At 28.4% G+C, this 22,072-nt stretch overlaps 1 protein-coding gene across 2 annotated transcripts; it reads right to left on the reverse strand.

Annotated features, from left to right (window-relative positions):
* Positions 1-10,354: 10,354 nt before the first annotated feature.
* LOC114190607 (insulin-induced protein) lies at positions 10,355-11,767 on the reverse strand. Of its 2 annotated transcripts, none has more exons than XM_028079558.2 (5): positions 11,422-11,767; positions 11,207-11,325; positions 10,850-11,038; positions 10,693-10,744; positions 10,355-10,536 (listed from the first exon to the last, which is right to left on the reverse strand). In XM_028079558.2, exons 1-5 carry the CDS (start codon positions 11,716-11,718, stop codon positions 10,438-10,440), a joined length of 756 nt encoding a protein of 251 aa, XP_027935359.2. In that variant the 5' UTR covers positions 11,719-11,767; the 3' UTR covers positions 10,355-10,437. The 2 variants fall into 2 exon arrangements, with proteins under 2 accessions (XP_027935359.2, XP_027935360.2); XM_028079559.2 differs by having other exon boundaries at positions 10,355-10,615; positions 11,422-11,759.
* Between the last annotated feature and the right edge of the window lie 10,305 nt (positions 11,768-22,072).

A 22,072-nucleotide genomic window follows, 5' to 3' on the forward strand; every position in this document is an offset into this window, starting at 1 on the left:
CAAGGATGTATATCCGTTGCTTTAATTTATTTGCATAAAAGTATACAAATTTCTAACTTAGAAGACAATGCTTTTAGACTCTTCTATTGCTATTGCTGAATAAATTTTAAAAATTTGGTGTGATTTGCAAGGAAATTCACTCTAAAATGTGAAAAAGAAACAGAAACCTCGTCTATGTAAAACAAAAATAATTGCTTACTTCTTCATTTTTTGATATGAAAATATATATTCAATCAACTATATATCTTATTAAATGGATATATATATATATATATATATATATATATATATATATATATATATATATATATATATATATATATATATATATATCAATTACTGTAAAAATGATATGTAATTAATTTATTAGCCGACTAATCTGATGTAGAATTATTTTGTATTTTTTTAATATGATATCTTGTATTTTATATATCCTATTGTGTATATAAAATATATGAAGAAATGAAGTATGATAATATGTTTTTGAGATATTTGTGTTTTCACCTAAGATCACTGAACACGAATGAATTGAATTGAATGTAGTGTTGGAAACTTATATTTGAAAATACCTCAGTCATGCATCCTTTCTCTTTCCTTGTTTGAGATAGATCTACCCACCCCATAACCTCTTAAATAGAGAAAAATTATGATGGATTAGATAAAACTTGTCAATTTGAATTGAATATATTTTTTTATTCAACCAAACATGGTTGGCCACTAGTCACAATAAATATTGTTCATCAATGCGTTATTGATAAGGCGTATGCATTAATATATATAGTACTAATGAATACTGTTGATATACAAGTACATCCAATCATATCTAGGGAGGTATAACAATTTCTCGTTCTCATTAATCTGTTATTGGTACGGCTAATGTTATATATAGTACTTATCACACTGTATAGGGTGTGTTTTTCGTCTAAAAATCTCACCTTAATTAATGCTATTAGAGTTTATTTTTTTAATATAATGTGTTATTTGTCAGCTCAAACACTACACTTACTCTTAATTGTCTTATAACTTTTTGGCCATCTTGTGTTTTCCAAGATAAGAAATAGAGGACAATAATTCAATCATGCAATGTAACACACCATAAAAGTTATAATGATAATATTATATTGTAGGTTGTATATATGTATATACATCTACAATTATCTTGAAGAAGGAAAAGATTATCTCGTAACATAGTATATAATATCTAACTTTTAAAATAATAAAAGTTGACACATTTTGAAAGTTGGAGTACCATTATAATAGTTAGCACACACTTACAAATTTAAACTAATGAAATTAAAACTTGATTTCATTTTATAACGTGGTTAATTAGTATTTTGGTTCTTATATTTAATTATTTGATTTGTTTTATTCTTTATATTAGTTTTTACTCAATTGAGTTTATAGTTTTTGTACAAAAACTCAAGTGTCACATGTAAAAATTTAGGTTTGTCATGTGTCAAAATTGGGGATATTGTTTATCTTTGACTACTCTGATTTTGACATGTAACATCTTCAAAGTAGAAGGTGATCTATATTTTGACATGTGGTAGACCTCGATTGTGAGACATGACACTTTCAAATGATGTTAACACCAATTTAACTGCAGATATCACATTAAATATTTTTTTACAAAAATAGAAACTCAATTGAGTCTTTTGTAAAAAAATAGGAACTTAAAGGAGTAAAAAATATGTAGAAAACAAAAATGAATCAAAGGACTGAACCAAATCACTAATTAAATCTTTTATAACATTCTCATATTGCATCGTAATCATATATGTTTCAAAGCATATATAATTAATCTCACCCTTTACTGTTGGGCTGATGAAAATAATATGTCTTGAAAAATCCCACATTGCCTAAGATAAGTTAGGGAGTGGATATTTGTGACTATATAATGGCCCCAAGTCAAAGACACTTTGAGTTAGTGTTTGACTTTTCTTATACACTTGTAGTAAGGTGTTATGAGGTATAATTAAATTCTTGCTATGGAGAGTGTGAGTGTACTTAGGGTTAAAAGGTTGAGATTCTCCTCCTACAACAATCTCCCCTTCAACAATTATCTTAATAGGAATCTCACTCTTGGATTGTGACTTGGTTCACCTGACCTCCACCACGGGACAATTTTACAACCCGCAACATTTACACATCATACTATATCAATAAAACTATGTATAAAAACATACATCTCAATGTGAAGAAAACAAAATAAAAGCATCATATTACAACCCATTATTGCTTGAGTAACTTCCTCAACATAAACAAAGTAGTGTCCATTTCAATTTTAGCGATATTTCTTGAGAAAAATGCAATTCAAGAACATTACCCTCTCAGGTTTCTCTTTACTGTAATAACCACATTGTCGCTTAAGTGTTTTAGCCAATGCTTAAGTGACAACCTCATGTTGGAATACCATATAATAAGTTCTATAACATTTTCTCACACATTCATCTAGGTTGTGCCTCATATAACGACACACATTTATGTCATGTGCCCACCATCTTAGTATCATACTTAAGTGTTTAGAATAAATGCTTTGAGCCACGAACAATATCGCTTGGGCATCATGTTCAGTGCTTAAGTAATATGCTTCCAAATTAGATAAAATAGTATAAATATCTCTTTTGTTCATGTTATGAGTTATCACTTGTAGTATGTGTTACATCGCTTGAACGATGTAAGGTGGTTAGTATAATTAATGCATATCGCTTGGTCTTATAACCACCTATCGTTATCGTTGGAGTGATACCTGGCTCGTGAATAACCTTAAATAAAAATTATACAACATTTCAAAAAGTATTTAAAGTAATTGAAGTTATTTTTCCAACTTCAGCCATTTTGAGTTTTTGTCATAACATTTGGTGAATTGACTAAGAGTTGTTGTGCTCATTATCTTTCTATATTGAAAAAAAAAAACTTTTATAGTAATTCATTCTTATATTACGAGTCATGCAAAGATCCTAACTCTTTCATAAGTTTGATATTTTGTTCTATGTTATCTTAGGTTTCTTTACTAAAAGAGTCATGAGTATAGTGCTGGATCTTGATCAAAAATTTTGAAGGGGTCAAAATAATATATTAAAATTTTATATATTTAATTATTTTTACTAATATAACAAAAGTATATATAATTTAGTATTAAAATCTCCTCGTATTTTTTCCTTATAAAAATGATAATTTTGAAATTATATTTAATATAAAATCCATTTTAAATAAGTTTTTATAATTTCATATCTTTGCCGGGATATTCCCATAATTCTTTGAATATTAAGAAAGAGTTCATCTGATTCAATAATTGAATCCTTAGTACCATGCTTAAAGATTGAAGATATGTGAAGAAGTAAATTGTATTGTTTTCATTTTCACGAGTATATTTCTTTTTATCTCTTTAAAAAAATGAATATATTATTTTATTATTCATCAATGTAGCTATTTAAAAAAAATTAATATTATAAAATAACTTATCAAAATCTAATAAAAAATTGAGATACATAATTATTAAAAAAATCTATGATAATTAAGCCACATTTAAAGAATGGTTATTATTAAAAAACATATAGTACACAAATTTTCTTTCTATATTCCCAAAAAGAAAAAAAAATATACAAAAATCTCACAAGATTAAAAAAAAATCCCTATTAAGAGACAACAGAGAGTTACCTTTTCTATCTTAAAAGAGAAATGAGAGTGAGGAGAATGAATTTATGTATAACTTTCTATTTCATTTTTAAAACAAAAAATAAAAGAAGATATGCAAGAGTAGAAATGAATACAATATGTAAAAAACTTAAAACGAGGAAGAACAAAAAAAAAATCTCAATAAATTTTCTAATATTTATTTTTTTTATTTTATTATATAGTAACATTAAATATTATATTTTATAAAAGAAATAAAAATCAATCTAAAAAAATTTAAGAAAAAAAATTAAAAAATTTTGGGGGGACATGGCCCCCTAGTGGCCTTCTAAGCTCCACCACTAGATGTGTATATAATATCTCATAACTTTCATAATATGGTAGAAATGTTGTAAGTGAGTGTGTCTATGTGTCTCTATTTGTATCTCATTTTGTATTCATGTGTATGTCGACAAAGCTATTTTATCATGGTACCATCAAAAAGTATAGTAGATATTTATATTTCAAAAATATTAACATAAATAATATATATATATATATATATATATATATATATATATATATATATATATTAAAATTATAATGGTTAAGATATATATTTTATAATTCCTATGATGATTTTGTAGTTAATTTGATTTGTGAATTAATTTTTAGTATTTCTAATAGAAATATTTCATTCTCCTTTAAATAAAACATTTTTTTATTCCAAAAGATGTAATTATATACATAAAATGAAAATGAATAGAAAAAAAATAAGAATCACAATCTACTTGTTAATTTTTTTTATTTGATAACTTGTTTTATTATAAAAGTGCACTGTTTTATATTTAAAATTGTATATAGAAATTTAAAATGTAAAAGGTAGAAGTTATTAAATTAATTTTAATTAAGATATAAATAATATAATCATGTTTGGTTTATTGAATACAATATTATATAATGTATTTATATATATATATATATATATATATATATATATTCATATAATTAATCAATTAACGTATTGGAATAGATTCAATTAATCCACCTACTCGCTTTTTTATTATGTTAATTTTTTATTTGGTGGTTACTTAGATATTATTTTATTATATAACATTTTATAAAATAATAAGAATTTGATATTTTTGTGCTATATATTTATTTAACTTTTAATTATGCTATATTGGTAGATCAACTTAATTTCCCGTACAAGTTGGTACATTGTAATCATCTTCTAAATCAACCACAAAGAGATTAGGATGTGAACTATGATCTCAAACTTAATAAAGTCTTACTTGATCACTAAGATATATTAATTAAATTTTAATAAATACTAAATTATTTTTTATATATCAAAATATATCTATTTTTTTAAACTTTTTCAACTTTAGATCTTAAATTTAATATAATAATAAACTATAATTAAAAAAATCGTATTCTGCAGGCGGCTGAAAAAATCTTATGTTACCATTAATTATTATACAATTACTAACGAATTTAGTTCGATAAATTGATAATATTCGTTATTACATAACCACCAACAACTTTAGTTTTAGGAATATTAATCTAAATGTAAAACACAAATGAATAGTTTTCCAAAAAAGGATCTGAAGCCCAAGGTTACAATTGGAGAATAATTTAAAACCTAATTATTGCGAGTTGGTTCAGTTGGAAGCAGCTTTCAGTATTGTGTGTGTTTAATGATTGTATTAGTTACTAATCTTCTCCGTCCCAAAATAGTCACAGTCACGTCACATCGCAAACATTCATTAATCACTTTCTTCCCAAATTCATAATCTCTTATTAATTATGTTGTCATGAGGTGGCAAACTTTAATACGTCCAACTCAATGGCTACTAACGGTAATGTCGTGACAGAACTGCAACAATTGAATGAACCTTGCCCGAAGGATACACTTTTATATATGGATCTTTCTTTCAGGGACAAAACTTCCACCTATTAAGAATTAATTCTAACTTTTCATTAATTATCTAAATTATTTTTATTAATTACCACAATGTCTTCCAATAGATGATATTTCTCCACCATAAATGACTGATTAACTAACTTTTTGGAATACTTTTTAATATTTTATGGCCTTTTGAAGTTTGGTTTGGTAAATTAAACTATGTTTAAATGAATTTTGTAACAATGTTGTAAATTGTTTAAGAGTAAAAGTGATATACTAAAATATCAATCTTTCATTATTTAAGTATAAAATTTATAAATAAAAAAAATTAATTATTCAATTTTTTTTTAAAACTAATTTATTTTTAAAGATCCATTTTTTTTTTATCTTTGTATCATTTTTAGATTTTTGAAGATATATTAATCATTTCCTATATCAAAATTCACGTTGAGAATTTTGGTGGAGAATAGAGTAAATTTTCAATCATAATTTTCTTTAGAATCAAATTTTCTTTCCATTCATGAGATTAGAAGATTTGCATGTGAGACTTATATGATAAAGACGAATTTTTATTAGTTTAGGAACGTAGGAGTATGTCCAAGTCATTAATTAGAGTTTTTTTTTTATACATTTATCTATTTGAGTTATTTATACCATTTAATATGTTCTAACTCAAATGTTAGTTTGGAACATCGTTTAACATTTAAAATAAATTTAATTTCATCGGGTTAAGAGGATATCCATTCATTTTAAAAGTTTGGGATCAAAATATATCGAAGTTTAAGACATGGACGAATTTTAATTTTATGTCCAAGTTTAAAGATAAAAAACATTTAATCCATTTAAAAATGAATATTAATTGCATGTGTAATTGAAATATATATTATATGTATCTATGTGACGATGTTCATATGATAAATTGTACCTAATTATTTATGGGTAAAAAATATTCTGTTGAAATGTTTAGGTGGTGTGTTGAATTATTGAGATTTGTGAGATATCCCGATTTTACTAATACTGGACTCACAAAGAAAAAATATATTATGTTTTAAGAGTTTGAAGGAGGTTCCTATGACCTAGTTTATGGTGTGAAAAAAAACTATATATGCTTGGAAGGTCATAGGGATTTACTTTGTTATATGAATAGCTTGAGTTTCTATTATGTTATGTCGTTGTAGTGACAATTTAATGAATATAATGTAGTAGGTCAAATATCTTCGTATGTCTCTTTTAGACGTATAGTCAATTGTCTTAATATTGATGTTTATAAACTATGACATGAGAGGTAACTAGTTGGGTTAGGAGTTAGACGTTGTTAAACAAATTTATGGAATGTGTATTCTTAAAAAATGATGTGTCTCGTGTATTTATATGTTGTTTATCAATTGTGATAATTATATATTAGATGAGAACAAATCATATTGTAGAGAGAAGATCTTAACAAAGATATATCCAAGACGTAAAAAAAAAAGAGTTTATTATTAACTTCAAATATAAAACTAATTCTTAAATTTTAATGATGTTAATATTTATTTATTTAAAATTACTTAACTGGCTAATGCTGGTTTGATAATTTGTATCATTATTATATAAAAAAATCAGTCAAAATATTATATATATATATATATATATTGAATTTTCTTTTATTTACGAAGTAATTTTTAAATAACCTTTTACACACAATAAAAAAGTTAATTCTAAAATTGATATCATACTACTTCCATAATCGAAGTTATTGTGCGCTATTAAAGCAATGTTACTCATTATTCAATAATATCAATTTGAAATTGTTACCTAAATATTCTTCAACATAAAATCACCTTTGCTTTTACAAATACAAACGCATGATAAAAACCCAGAAGAATTTATTAACAAAATGAAGATATACAATTAAGTACATTTCGTTCTAACTATTTTTAATGCAAAGTTTCTAAAATCTAAGATATAAAATTTTGTTCAATGATTCATGGATGCAGAAAGAGTTGTATATCGAAGTTGATTTTTAGGTTTGTTTTCTTTTTTGCTTTTCTTTTCACTTTTCTTCGTTTCTCTATATTGTTTTTTTTTTCTTCAAAACATGACGAGATTTTTGTGTATATTGGAATGCCTGTTGGGTTTAGGGTAAACAACTTTTGACGTATAGTTTTGTAAGAAAAATATTTTACTATTCATATGGATTACATATTACAATATTTTCAATAAAAGTTAAGATAAAGTGAAAATATTGTATTTTTTAACTAGTCAACATGTCTCTTGCTATGTTAATTAACATAACGATGAAAATTTAGTACAGTATAAATAACTCTTAATTACCGATATCAATACCTTGAAGCTTAATATATACTAATAAAAAATAATATTAAGGTATTATAGTTAAAATAAATAGTGTAACATAAAAATATCATTAAACTAATTATTATTTATCCTATCAACATATTATGTAATAAAAATGTGAAAAAAGAGAAAAGTTTATCTTATATAAACAAAATAAAATCCTAAGTTAAAGAAGATAAACAAAAGATTATATGATAAAATCTTAGCTTATATTGTAAAATCTAAAAGAAAAATTAATAATAAAAGGAAAAATATTTTTAAAAATCACTACGGCTTAATAAAAAAAAGCTTGTTTATCAAACAAAACTAATAAGGTTAAATAAATGTTTTAACTATTAAAAAACTTAAGACTATATGAAATAACATGTTAATCATATATAGCATGTGTCAACAATTTAGATTGACTCAATTTTATTACTAATATTATCAGATTTTAATGGGATGAATGAGTCCAAGTTTACAACATTAATAAACGAAAATGTTGAATAGAGTAGTAATGTAAGTAAAAATAATCCGTGTCATAAGTTTTATCACTTTCTTTATTTGGTATTTAGTGACCTCTTGGTGGAGAATGGCAAGTCGATAAACGAAGGGAATAATTATTATGTTTCGCTTTTGAGTGTAGGAAATAACCGTCTTAGATAGTTATACATTTAATAATTCAAATTGTTTTCTCATTGTATTTATCAGGGCTGACTTAATTTTTTTCCAATAAGATAAAAAAACAAAACTAATTCAATCTAAACAACTTTCTTTTAAAATTCATTTTTTTTTTAAATTTAAATTTACAACTAAAGTAATTGGATTGTTATAATAAATTTAATGTAATTGAATTGAATGTTTGTTTTATCTAAAAAAACATCAAACTCAACTCACAAAAATAAATTAATTTGAAAGTGTTATTAAAGCACTATCATATTATTAGTTATGTCCATTACCTCTTCAATGATTTCGCGAGGTACTTATATGCGTTGAATAAGATCATGCCCAAGCCCAACTGCGCTTATGATAGGCCAATTCGAAACCTAAATTTCAGCAGCCGTACACCATGAATACATTGAAGTTTTTTTTTTTTTCTTGCTTTATCATTATTGAGATGCAAATGTGATCCATGCGTCAACTATAGGAATTGGATTTTGTAAGGTAAAATATACGTACGAGTGAAAGTGAGTCCATTCCTTTCACACGGAATTCAAGGAGTTGACTCGACTTAAAGTATGATAACTCAGGTTCTAAGATAAAGTTGTCAAGATTTAGTTGTTATAGTATCATTATCCTTTATTTAATGTGCATAGTTTTTAGGAAAATTATATTTTGACTCCTATTTTTGGCTTTTTTTTATTTCGGTATCTATTTAAAGTGAAATTTGTAAAAATGGGTCTAATAAATTTTTTTTTGCAAAATTGGGTTAAGTCGTTAGGACGACATTACAGGTGAAATCGTTCTCCACCCTGTCGATTTTTTTTTCTTTCAAAAACTGTGTTGTAGGAGGCCGGTTTCTATTTATTGTAAAAAGTGAAGTCGTCTTCGTACATAACGACTTCACTTTTAATTTTTTTTATATATTTTTTTAACGTTGCATTTCCTTCACTGTCTCATCTACCTGTCAAATGTTCTTGCAATTACAGAGCAAGAACAAGATCATAGCCTACCTTGCAACAATTTCAATTTCTCTGCACGTTTTACTGTCATGGCTTCTAACTGTTCAGTTCAAGTTTGGCCTCAACGGTGCACTCACATCAACAATTCTGGCATATTGGATTCCAAACTTGGGCCAGCTTGTGTTTATCATGACCAAGTGCCTGACACATGGAAAGGTTTCTCATTCATGGCCTTCAAAGATCTGTCATCAACATTTCCCTCTGTTAACAAAAATTAAAAGTGAAGTCGTCGTGTGCGAGGACGACTTCACTTTTTACGTGAATAGAAACCGGTCTCCCACGATACGGTTTTGCTTTTTGAAAAAAAAAAAGAAACCGGTAGGGTGGAGGACGACTTCACCTGTAATGAACCACTTTTGTAAAAAAAAATTCAACCGACCCATTTTTACAAATTACAGTTTAAATAGACCCCAAAATACAAAAAAGCCCCTATTTTTTGACTCTTATTCTTTACTTCTTGACATAACTTAGTATGGATCATTGATTCTTTTAAAGGAAAAAAAGTGGTACATTAATCAATGATCCACACTAAACTATGTCAAAAATTAAAGGATGAGAGTAAAAAAAATAGTCAAGGTATCATTGTTCATGTCTTTAAGAGTATCATCTAACGAAGAAAAACCAATGTGGGCATACATACCAGCTAACAATGCTTTTAAGAGTTTCTCATTTGAAAAATTGCTAAAGTTAAAACCTCTAATTTTGCATTTCAAACTCACTCCTGATCCAAAAGATTGGTTAATTATAGGATGTTACTGTTAGTTAGTATGTATATATACTAATAAATTACATTGACAAACTTGATAACCTCATCTTAGTGTTGAACAGGAACAGATAGAGAGAGGAGTTAGAATTGATTGAAGTGGATAAGCTAAGTCATTGTGAGTACAGTCTGATATGTATCAGTATCATCATATATTAAACCAATAAATGTCTAAGGCTGCAAATTGGTGTTAATGGAATAGGCAGCAGGGTACATAATGTTTTAGGAAGACTCATCTGCGGGAGGAGCATAAACTGTTCTCAACCACCGTGACAAATTGATTAAGAATGGCGTATACACGAAGTAGCAAGTGAGTGTCCAAGTGACCAGTCCCTGCACATGGTGTTGGGTGAGAAAATCATCAAAAAGTTCAAAAAATTGATGAAAGGTTTAGAGGGAACTCTTTGCACCTGACCAAAGATTTCAATGTTGGGTTTAGGGTAGTACCAAAGGTGGAAGAACCTGAAAGAAGCAATTGCAAAAGAAAAACAATCATGCATATTTCGAATTTCAACTGGTCATATGAAGCAAAAGCAAACACTGAAAATTAAGGGAGAAACGTTTTACTTCATAATTGGAACCTCAGCCAATGGGCAACCAAGGCCAACAATGCATGCCAAGGTGAAACCTAGCCATGTCCTATCCAAGAAAAACCACATGAACTCTGCTGCAGCAAATAAAATGTAGGCCTCAATGTTCTCCGCTATTCCACCTTTGTAAAGTTCAGCACTCACTTCAATAAACAGCGCCAGCAATCTAGGATAAGACAACCTCAATTTCTGATAATGTCATGGTTTGATATTTTATAGTTGTAGTTGCGTGTTGCAAGTTTTCTAAGTGCTAAAGTAAGATTAAAACACTAAGGACTAAACTGAAAAGTTGAGATATTTATTGGACCCAAATCATTTCTAACCCCATACTTACACGAATGAGACAATTGTTTTTGCTAAACTTGCCTCTTGAACCTTGTCGAAGAGCTTTTGGTCTAGGTAGAGTTGAAGCAAACCAACAGAGGAATAAAATAGCCCTAGCAAGAAAGGAACCTGTGAATTTGGATTTTGGAGAAGATAAATTAAAAAGCAAAGGCAATAAAAGAAAGTGGGGAAAGAAGGGTAGAGAAAATAGAAGTTGAAACCCACCCAGATGTTTGTGTGGAGTGGACCTATGTTAATGGAGCCTGAGTCGTAGACGACGAGATTGACCCTGGAATGGAGTCCATCGAGAAGAGGACCGAGTAAGAAGCCTGTGCCAAAAAGTGTGAGTGAGATTGAAGGCCATGAAGTTCTGAGGTTTGTTAGGGTCTCTTTTCTCTTAACACAGTGAGTCTTAAGCAAACCCAATTTGCGTATTCTGGGAAGAGGGTAACTGTGGCGGAGGAAAGTATAAGCGTGAACAGAGGAAGAGGAAGAAGAAGCAGATGCAAGAAGGTATTGCATACTTAGCCCTCTTTGCGGAAACACCAGAAGTGAAGACAGGTTTTAATTTTTTTATATAAATATTTATAAAATGATAAACAGTAGTTTTTTTTTCTTTTTATAAATTGTAATTAACTTATAATCACTATATATCTAACAATTTATAATAACTTATTAATCACAAACATAATCAAATTGAGATACTCTTTGTTGTCCTTCGGAGAATAACTTTGATAACGTAAATATTAATTTGACCAATAATTTCTATAGTTGAGACAGATTTCTCACTCCTAAAAGTAATGTGTTATATTTATATTTTGTAATTATTCAGAGCGGGTATCCTTCACCAAAGATAGCAACGGATCTACAGTGAATCAAATACTTGTTAAAAAATTTCATTTCAAGCGATGGAACACTGAAAACAACTCATTTATGAATTACAATTTAATTTAAATGTATATTGCATGTTGCCCTATTTAAATGCTGAATTATGTCTCAAATATAATTAAAAATTATAATGGCAAGTGGTCGAGTGAGAGCATGTTTGTTATATAATTCACATTCTTAAAAGATAAAGTTTATACCTGTTATGAATTAATGATTGTCCATTGATGTGATACATTTACTCATATGATTCTTTACTCTTTATGGTAAATATTTGTATTAACTAAGTTGATTTGTTGATTTGTTTAATTTATGGATTACATATTGTATCTATAAATAGGACTCTTCCTATCAAGAATAATACACAAATGAGTTGCTCCTTATTCTCTATTCTCTATTGTTTCTTCTCTATTATCTATTATTCTCTCTATTATTCACTTTATTTCATAACACGTTATCAGCACCATGCTCCAGCCAATTGAGGACTAGTGGAAGCTTTTTCTCTATAACGACAATGTTCTGCGTGTTTCAATACAGGCTCTTTCTAATCCTTTCTCAAATTATAATTTTACCTTATATTCTTCCTCTTGTGATAAGAATTATTTAACTTTATCAATTTTCATATCCGTCTTATTATTTTTATTTTTATTTTGACGGTGATTATTATTATTATTATTATTATTATTATTATTATTATTATTATTATTATTTTATGTGCTAGTTTTAAACACACGAAATGTTGCAAATTTGGATTTGTGACCCTTGATATTATAAGGAAGAATTCCTTATATTGGATTTTAAATGTTGAAATATATTTAGATGCAATAGATATTGGGATACCATTAAATAAAGAAATAAAGCATCTAAGCAACTAATTTGCTCATAACAAAAATATTGTGAGAAGAGATTTCACAAATATTGTGAATTTATTTCATGCCTATGTATGGCTGACTGGACAAAGCAATAAAGCTTTTGATGAAAAATCATGAGATCCGCCTAATTTGCTCCATTCCCAGAAGTGAATGCAGCAATCAATATTATGAATTTATTTCATGCCTTTGTATGGCTGAACAAAGCAATGAGCTTTTGATAAAAAATCATGAAACCTGTCCAAATTGGTTCTGCTCCATTCCCAGAAGTGAATGCAGTAACATTTGATTTATATTTTCATGATCGATCATGATCTTGATTTTGGACATGGTTATAAAGAAAATTTCGAAGACACATTTTGTCACCAGAAGTGGCACGATAATGTGAAAAAAAAGAAAAGGAAAATGTGAAAATATTGACAAAAAAATGAAGGTATATATTATCATTACGATGGTAAAGGCCATTTGAGTTGTACTTATTGTACACCAGAGCATTTTACAAATAATGAGAAGAACATAGAAACACACTTTGCTTATGAAGATGGTGATTCTGCCATATGGATGCTACTCATCTTGATATTGTTATTTTCTTTGCTAAAGCAAATGAAAGCATTGATAACCTAATTGATTATGAGAGTGTTGAAAAAAATCTCATATTGATATTTATGTTTATATGAAAAATGAATGTTTTGCACTAGTACTAAAAGATATGTGTCTTATTGATTGTGCAACAACTTATATAATTCTCAAGAGTAATAAATTTTTCTCTTGTTTGATAATGTGAGACATCGATGTTAGTATTATTTATAGTACTACAAATATATTTGAAGACTCTAGAAGAGCTATTATACTTCTACCAAGAAATTGAATAGAAACTTTTGAAGTTTCAATGATATTTGTCTAAATGGATATTATATTGAGACAAACAATGAAAAAGATATGAAATATCTTTATATCTCTATGATTGAGTTGAAAAAGAAAGTGTATTGGAGAAATTATCAACATTCTCTTATAGTTTGTACTACAAGTTTATTAGTACAATTTAAATGCATGTCATGGTAAACCAGAAGTTTACAAATCAAAATGATCGCCTTGATTGACATGATCAGTTATTATGATGCGAAAAAAAAAAGGGTTGAAAAACTCATGTGAACACGTTTGAAGCGTGGTAGACCTATTGGTTCCAAAGATAAAAACTCTTGAATGAGAAAGGGGGCTAATATGCAAAATAATCTAATCGAAAAGGTTGAAATCCCAAAAGATTCATTTGACATAATTAATGGTTTGGTTCAAGAAGAACCTCAGGTACCTGAAATGGTTGAAAATGATGAGATCTCAATAAATTATGTCATGAATCATATAATATGGAACCAAAATAAAGTTAACATTGACGAAACTTTTACTTATAACATAGCGATGAATGTTATGAATGACAATGAGGATCAATAAGCAATGATCATTGAAGATTATCGGCAAAGAAAAGATTGGCCAAAATGAAAATATGCAAAGAAGCATAAGTATATTTGTTTGTTAAACGAAAGGTTTTTGAACATATAGTTCGCACAGCTGAAGTTATGAAACCCGTTTGGTACATATGGATTTTTGCGCAAAAATCAAATTAAGAATCATGAAATTGTTAGATACAAAGCACAATTGGTTACTCAAGGTTGTTCACAAAACCTTGTATTGATTTGTGAAAAAACATATTCATTAGTATTGGATGCAATAACATTGCAATATTCGATTATCCTAGTTGCACAACAAGGTTTGCATTTACATCTAATGGATGATGTTACAACCTATTCGTACGATTCTTTTGAGAATCATATTTATATGAAAATCCCTGAAGAATTTTATTTGCCCAACAAGACAAATTCTAAAGAGGGTTATTCAATAAAATTGAACATGCTCTTTTATTGATTAAAGAAATCAAGACGTGTGTGGCATAACCGTCTTATTGAGTACTTATTAAAAGAAGGATATAAAAATGATCCTATTTGGTCTTGTATTTATATGAAAAGATCCAAATAATGAATTTGCCATAATTATTGTTTATGTAGATGACATAAACGTCGTTGGAATTTCTAATGAGTTCACAAAGGCAATTGATTACTCAAAGAAATAATTTGAGATGAATGATATTTGAAGGGCAAAGTCTTATTTGAAATTAGAAATTGAGTATTTAAATAAAGGTGTTTTTATACATCAAGAAGCTTATATAATTAAGGTGCTTAAAATGTTCTAAATGGACAAGTCATGTCCATTATGCACTCCAATAGTTGTGAGGTCGTTAGATGTTGATAAAGACTCTTCTTAGACCTCAAGAAAATGATGAAGATCTTCTTGGTCTAGAAGCACCATATCTTAGTGTCATAGAAACACTAATGTATCTTGCTAATTATACTCGATCTAATATTGCATTTGCTGTAAATTTGTTAAGCAGGATATAGTTCTTCAACTACAAGAAGATAATGGTTTGGAGTAAAACATATACTTCGTTACTTTAAGGGTACTACGAATATGAGCTTATTCCATCCAAATGATTCAGATTCAGACCAATGGGTTATGGATATGCATGTTATTTTACATATTCTTACAATGTCACAATGGTTGATCACAAACAAGATGTTTGTTCACATGTGGTAGCACAATGGTTTCATGAAGGTATATGAAACAAACCATAGTAGCAACATCGTCTAATCATACAAAATTATGAGGAAAGTTGTGAATATGTTTGGTTAAGGTTTATAATTCAACATGTGCAAGAAACTTGTGACTATCCCCGAGAAAGATGGAATCAACAACCATATATGAAGATAATAGTGTATTGTTCAATTGAAAGGATGATATAGATATCTAAAAATTCATTCATGTGAAAATATGGCAGGTCATTTATGAAATTTTTGCCAAGGAGAACTTTTGAGCAAATGATTCACAAGTTCGGACTCCGTCACCTTAATGATGTAAGTTTAGATGAGGGGGAGAAATAGAATATGTGATGAACAATATTGTATTACAGAATACAGAATGTTGTACTCTTTTTCCTTCACTAGGTTTTTTTTATCCCAAAGGGTTTTTCCTAGTAGGGTTTGAACGAGGCACATTCTTTTATCAATGGACACTCAAGGGGGAGTGTTATGAATTAATGATTGTCCATTGATTTGATACATTTACTCATATGATTATTTACTCTTTATGGTAAATATTTGTATTAACTAAGTTGATTTGTTTCCTTTATGAATTACATATTGTATCTATAAATAGAACTCTTCCTATCAATAATAATACACAAATGAGTTGCTCCCTATTCTCTATTCTCTATTGTTTCTTCTCTATTATCTATTATTCTCTCTATTATTCACTTTATTTCATAACAATACCTATATTTGTTTCATTGCTGTCTCTATTAGATAACAGGTATATCATTACCGGTATGAATACTTGTTGTTTTTACTGTTTTAAATCAATTAATTAGCTTTTATAAAATTATAAAAATTCTTATAAATAAAACATAATATTATCACATAACCGATATAAAAATAACGTAATTTCGTTTTTTAATAACAAATATTCAAGAAAAAATTATAATTATATACATTTAAATTTAGAATATCAAATAAAATTCATAAAAACCAAAACCTTTATTAAATTTGTAAAATATTAATGAAGCAAAAGTGATAAAATTTAAAAATACTTTTAAAAGATTATAAAAAGAAAATAGATATTCAAATTTAAAAATATTTTAAATGTTTATTTACTCTCATTCTTTAAATTTTAATGAAATAACTTTTTTTTATACACTAATAGAAATTATAATACACCACTTGAATAAAATTACACAAAGAACAAAAGTTAAACTAATAATAATTGAAATTTAACATATATTTTTTCATCTTTTGAACTTCAATATATGTTAGATAGTCTCTAACTTAGAGTTTTTATACCTTTTGAGTAAAATATTTGTGTAGTATAAGGGTTAATTCTCATTGAAATATTAGGCTCAAGTGCGATCTTTATCTAGTCTTATAAGTTATAATCTAAAGGCTATGGTTAGGGAGTTATGTGGTGTTAAGTCTAATCATGATTAAGTTGTTAGGCCTAATTTTGAAGGTTTAGTTAGACTCATTTCTTATTTTTATGAGTGGGTATATGTAGGTATCACAAAAATACCCATGGCCGCTAATATTTGTGGATAAAATTTGCGACATATAGTTTATATCTGTGAGTATTTATAAACGAATTGAATGCGGTATCATATTACTCGCGGTATCATATTACTCGTACTTGCGGGTATCCTGCAAAAAAAATAAAATAAAATTTTAATTTATATTTTATTAAGTTAAATTTAATTTATATTTTATTAGGTTAAATTTAAAATTAAATTTTAATGCATATTTAATTTAATTTATATTACATTTGCTATTTTTTATAATTATTTAAATTTTATTTAAAAATTTATAAAATACATATCTTTTTAAATACTTGTTGGTATGCGGGTATTCATGGGTATTGGATTTTAAAAATGAGTACTTTTTAAACGGACACCAGACAAGTAAACAGGCAGGTGGACTTTTTTTTTGCAGGTGAGTGACGGATAAGCATTATTTGTGATCGACCTGACCCATTGTCATCCCTAGATATATGAGGTCAAGTACCTTCTGAATATATGATAGATGCTTTTGTTACATGAGGTTTTTATATGGAAATATAATTCTTGATGATTGGGAGAAATGAAAGATCGATCAAAAAAAGAAGATCAGAAAGCAAAACAAATAAGCGACCATGATATAAAATAAAAGCTTAAGAAAGAGAAGTAAAGCACATTTAATGTTTAACTTAAGAGTAGAGATGTCAAAATAGGTTCTAACCCGTGAGTCAATCCATCTCATCACATGTTTGAGTCGGGAAGAATTGAGAAAATTTCATTTGTTTCAAAAGTGGATTGAGCTGAATCCGACTCACTTAAGGTACGGATTCAAAGTTGAAGGCGGGTTGACCTACAATACAACCCACCAACAAGAACACTATTATTTTTTTTGCAATTTTTTAAAATGTTTTTATTGTAATTATTTACTATTAATTATATAGGTTCACAATTTGATATTTTTAAACACTAGAATGTTGCTCAATTTGATATATACGTTGATGCTTTAATCTTTGACTACTATTTTTATAAAAATATTTCGAGAATTAGATGAACACTTTGATTTTACTATTATAAAAAATAATTTGAGTCAATTCATTTTCATTGTAATGCAATAAATATATAAAAGAATTTAAAAAAAAAACGATTCGTAAGTGAGCCAACCTAGTAACCCACACCAAGTTATAAAATTTCTGACTTACCAAAAAATGAATTGGGTTGAATGTACCCTTTTTTTAGTTGAAACAACATCCGTTTCATAAAAAATAAAAAAAAAATAACGAAACTAATGTCGACAACCGTTTCAGATCTCGAAATCCGTTTCTCAAAATCCTAAAACGAATTTCGACATCCATTTCATAAGAAAACAAAATAAAAATGAAATGCATCTCGACATCTGCTGTACATTTCTATGAAGCGGATGTCGACATCCGTTTTGGCACACATGGATTATAACATGGATACAGCATCATTCAGCATTCAGGTTCATCAATCACCATCATCATTCACGAAAAATCAATAAAAAGATTGAGAAAACTTAATTGAATGTGTGGATTGTGGATTAAGTGCGGCTGCAGGGCAAATCTACTCCACGAGTGAAGGCAAAGAAGAGTAAATGGAAATAAGAGAAGAAGGCTAATTTTAAATGCCCGCTGCTGCTGGGTTAGGTCAATGAGATTCCTTTTTTAGGGTGCAGGACTGCAATAAAAGCAGATTCACTGGGGTACAGGGAGTGCAGTGCGATTGCAGTTTTTTTTTTTTTTTTAATGTTTTTGCTCTTTCTTCTTTTATTTTTAACTGTGGGGAAAACTGGGAATAAAAAACGTTTTGGGGTATATGAAAAAGGGTTGGGGTGCAAGGAGAAGCCCCCATATATGATGTTGGATTAGTTTGTTAAGTCCAATTCCAAAAATTTTGTTAGGTTCAATTCCTAAGATTTTGTTAGTCCCATGCCAGATGTTTATGACTAAATATGAGTGGTTGGGTAACTTTGAAATAAATGATAAATGCTTCTCTTACATAATAAGTTTTTGTAAAGGAATATAATTCCTCATGATTGTATGAATAGAGGAGGAAATAAACGATCCATAAAAAGAGATAAGAATGTAAAAAGTCAAAGCGACAAAAAGGTAAGATGAAATAAATCATTAATTTATTAATTATTTAAGAACAAGTTATATTTTATCTTGAATGCCTTACAAAACCTTTTTTAATAAATTTTGGCAATATTAAAATTTTCTTAATAAATGATAAATGACTAATTTTCCTAATAAATAATAAATTATTAGAATGTTTATATTTCGCAATAAATATTTATATTTAGCCAATTGATATTATATATTTACATTATTTTCTCAATGCGATATTTTGGCTCAAAATTTTATGTTTATTTTAATTTGCTTTATCTTCAATCAATAAATAATAAAATTGCGCCACCAATTGAAAATATCCAACAAAAAAAGACTCAACATGTGAGAAACATAGAAATAAAAATAAATTAAAACGCATTATTAAAGAGCTCCAACATTTTGGGCCCAGGCCCGTTTCAGTATGAACAAACCCAAATCTCTAACATCCTGTTGTTAATTACATTTTTCTCGGTTTCAATCAATCTCTCTTGTCTTGAACAAAATTTAGGTGGCGTAAACTTGGTTAAAATTTTTGTTTTATTTTGATCTCGAAAACACTAATTTTGTAGGAACGAGATAAAATGCTAAGTTTGATTTACACCATATTACACCAATAAAAAAAAAAAAAAAGAAGAAAAAACTGAATCCTGATCTGATTGTCCCCATTGAAGACCAAAACACCACACAGCTCAAATACGGTCTCTGGGCCGGTTGGTTTCTGTTTTGTGGGTTGGCCCACCATTCTCTATGCCCCTTTCGTGTTTCTTCATCTCATTCTCCTTTCTGTGGACGCCACAGTTACACATCTTAAGATGCAGGGGCAGAGATCCAACACACACCCAAACCAAATATTAAAATTCTGTGCCCAAACTTCTCTCCAATCATAATTTTTATCAAAAGCACCATCACAATGTTTTCTAAACAAAAGAAAAGATTGATGAAGCAATTATGGCCGCGCCAATAATGAGAGAAACATCAGAATAATTAATATTCTTGTTTATGATGTAACACCAATAGCAAATATATAAATATAATAAAACAAAGGAGTTTACTTTTAACATATGGATTGTGTTGGGAACACGTATGCACAAGAAAATTTTCCGAATCGCACATTTTAATTCCGAAGCAAGTGAAGTCTGAAAACTCCCTTTGCAGGCCTCAAGAGTTATTTTAAGGCAAAAGAAGTTGAAATGAGATGACGCTACAAAAGTTGGTCTTGATTCAACTTCGCACAAGAATCCAGTGAACAAGACACAACAGAAAACTTCCAACACTTGACTCATTCTTGTACACGAACTTCTCCTTTTTACCCAAACGACACAATATTTGGCTTTTGTTTCTCATTGTCATATTCTTATCTACCCTTTCTTATATCACCTTTGTCTCTTAATTTCATCTTTTGCTGTCAATTCCATCTTGTCTTCTATTGCCCTTCATGCTCTGCTTGCAGCAGGCGCTTCTATAGTCAAAAATTAACACACAACAAGAAGTCAGATTTAAAGTGATTTTTATTAGATGTAAATATTTGAATTTAAAAATGAATATAAAAAAATATTATTGTATTATTTGAGATGAAGCATAGCATAGGCATCTCTCTGTCTATAGTTATTTGCAGAAACAGTGGTTGTCCATAAGCAAGTGTCTCCATTTGTTGTTGTTTTCGACATCGTTATTCTTGAGACAAAAGTTAAGGTATTATATTATGAAATATTTTCCCCCTTTACAGACAGATAAATCAACCTCATTCATCATCATATATTATCACTTCTACTTTTTCTGATTAAATATGTCGGCAGGACGGAGGTGGGAAGCCAAATATATACTTATTTTATAAACTAATAATTCATAAAACCAATTAGTCCTCCCAGACTTCTCATGCATCATACGTGATCATTAGAAAGTGCAACATTTAACTAAACACATCTTTTTCTGCCGCTTTTTTATTTATCTATTTTTTTATTACTATAATAATAACTACTCCTCCACCCAAATCTGAATCCAAGCCTAACAATCCGCCATTACGCCAAGAACTCAACCCATGGATACTAAGAGAAAATTGTTTATTTTATCCAAAAGAGACCACACATCTCATATTATGACATCACTAAAATACCCAAGTGAATTCATGCTACCTATGATTATGTTCATTAAATAACATTTTTTTTTGGACATGGAAATGAAAGAAAAGAGATATTTTTGTTTTGAAAAAGTGGGGGTTGGGTCCATGAGGGTGAAAAAAAAAATAATAATAATAATAGAAGAGAAAACCTGAATATAGAGGATGCAGGAGATAAGGGTGGTGGAAAGCACTACCAACTGCAACTGCAACTGCAACTGCCACCGGAAGAGGGTGGCAGGCAGGTTGTATATATTATAAATATGATTGGAGACGAAAAAGGCGTTTTTGTCTGAATCCATTCACCAGATAACGTCGTCTTCAATATTTTATTCCTATATAATTAATTCCATTAACTACATTTAATATCATTCTGTCATCATCAAAATGCCACCCACTTCATCACCATTATTAATAGATTCTACCTACCATTGCAAGTAGCAGAGTAATTCACGTCAACACCTTCACCATATTCCTCAATTTCCATTTTCTTAAATAACCAATTCTATTCTTCTCAACCTGCAGAGGGACCCAACCCAACACTCTAACCAGTCAAACACCTCCATCGTCTTTCTCAACCTTCTACATTAATTATCGATTCATCAAAACAACATATAATATTAATAATGTAATGTGATATAGACCTTGCTCATATTCTTCCGTAACTTACGCTCAATCATTGCCCAATTTCATTTCTATATTCTCCCTGCTTGCCTTAATTAATCACTCATCA

This window comes from Vigna unguiculata, chromosome 7 (genome assembly GCF_037176805.1).
Source record: "Vigna unguiculata cultivar grain cowpea cultivar isolate G323 ecotype 2 chromosome 7, ASM3717680v1, whole genome shotgun sequence".
Lineage (NCBI taxonomy): Eukaryota > Viridiplantae > Streptophyta > Magnoliopsida > Fabales > Fabaceae > Vigna > Vigna unguiculata.

Coding starts and splice junctions, on each gene's coding strand:
- LOC114190607 (XM_028079559.2), bottom strand. CDS start 11,718: ATGCAATACCTTCTTGCATCTGCTTCTTCTTCCTCTTCCTCTGTTCAC. Junction 11,039..11,206: donor AAAACAATTGTCTCATTCGT/GTAAGTATGGGG, acceptor GTCTTATCCTAG/ATTGCTGGCGCTGTTTATTG. Junction 10,745..10,849: donor GCTGAGGTTCCAATTATGAA/GTAAAACGTTTC, acceptor TGCTTCTTTCAG/GTTCTTCCACCTTTGGTACT.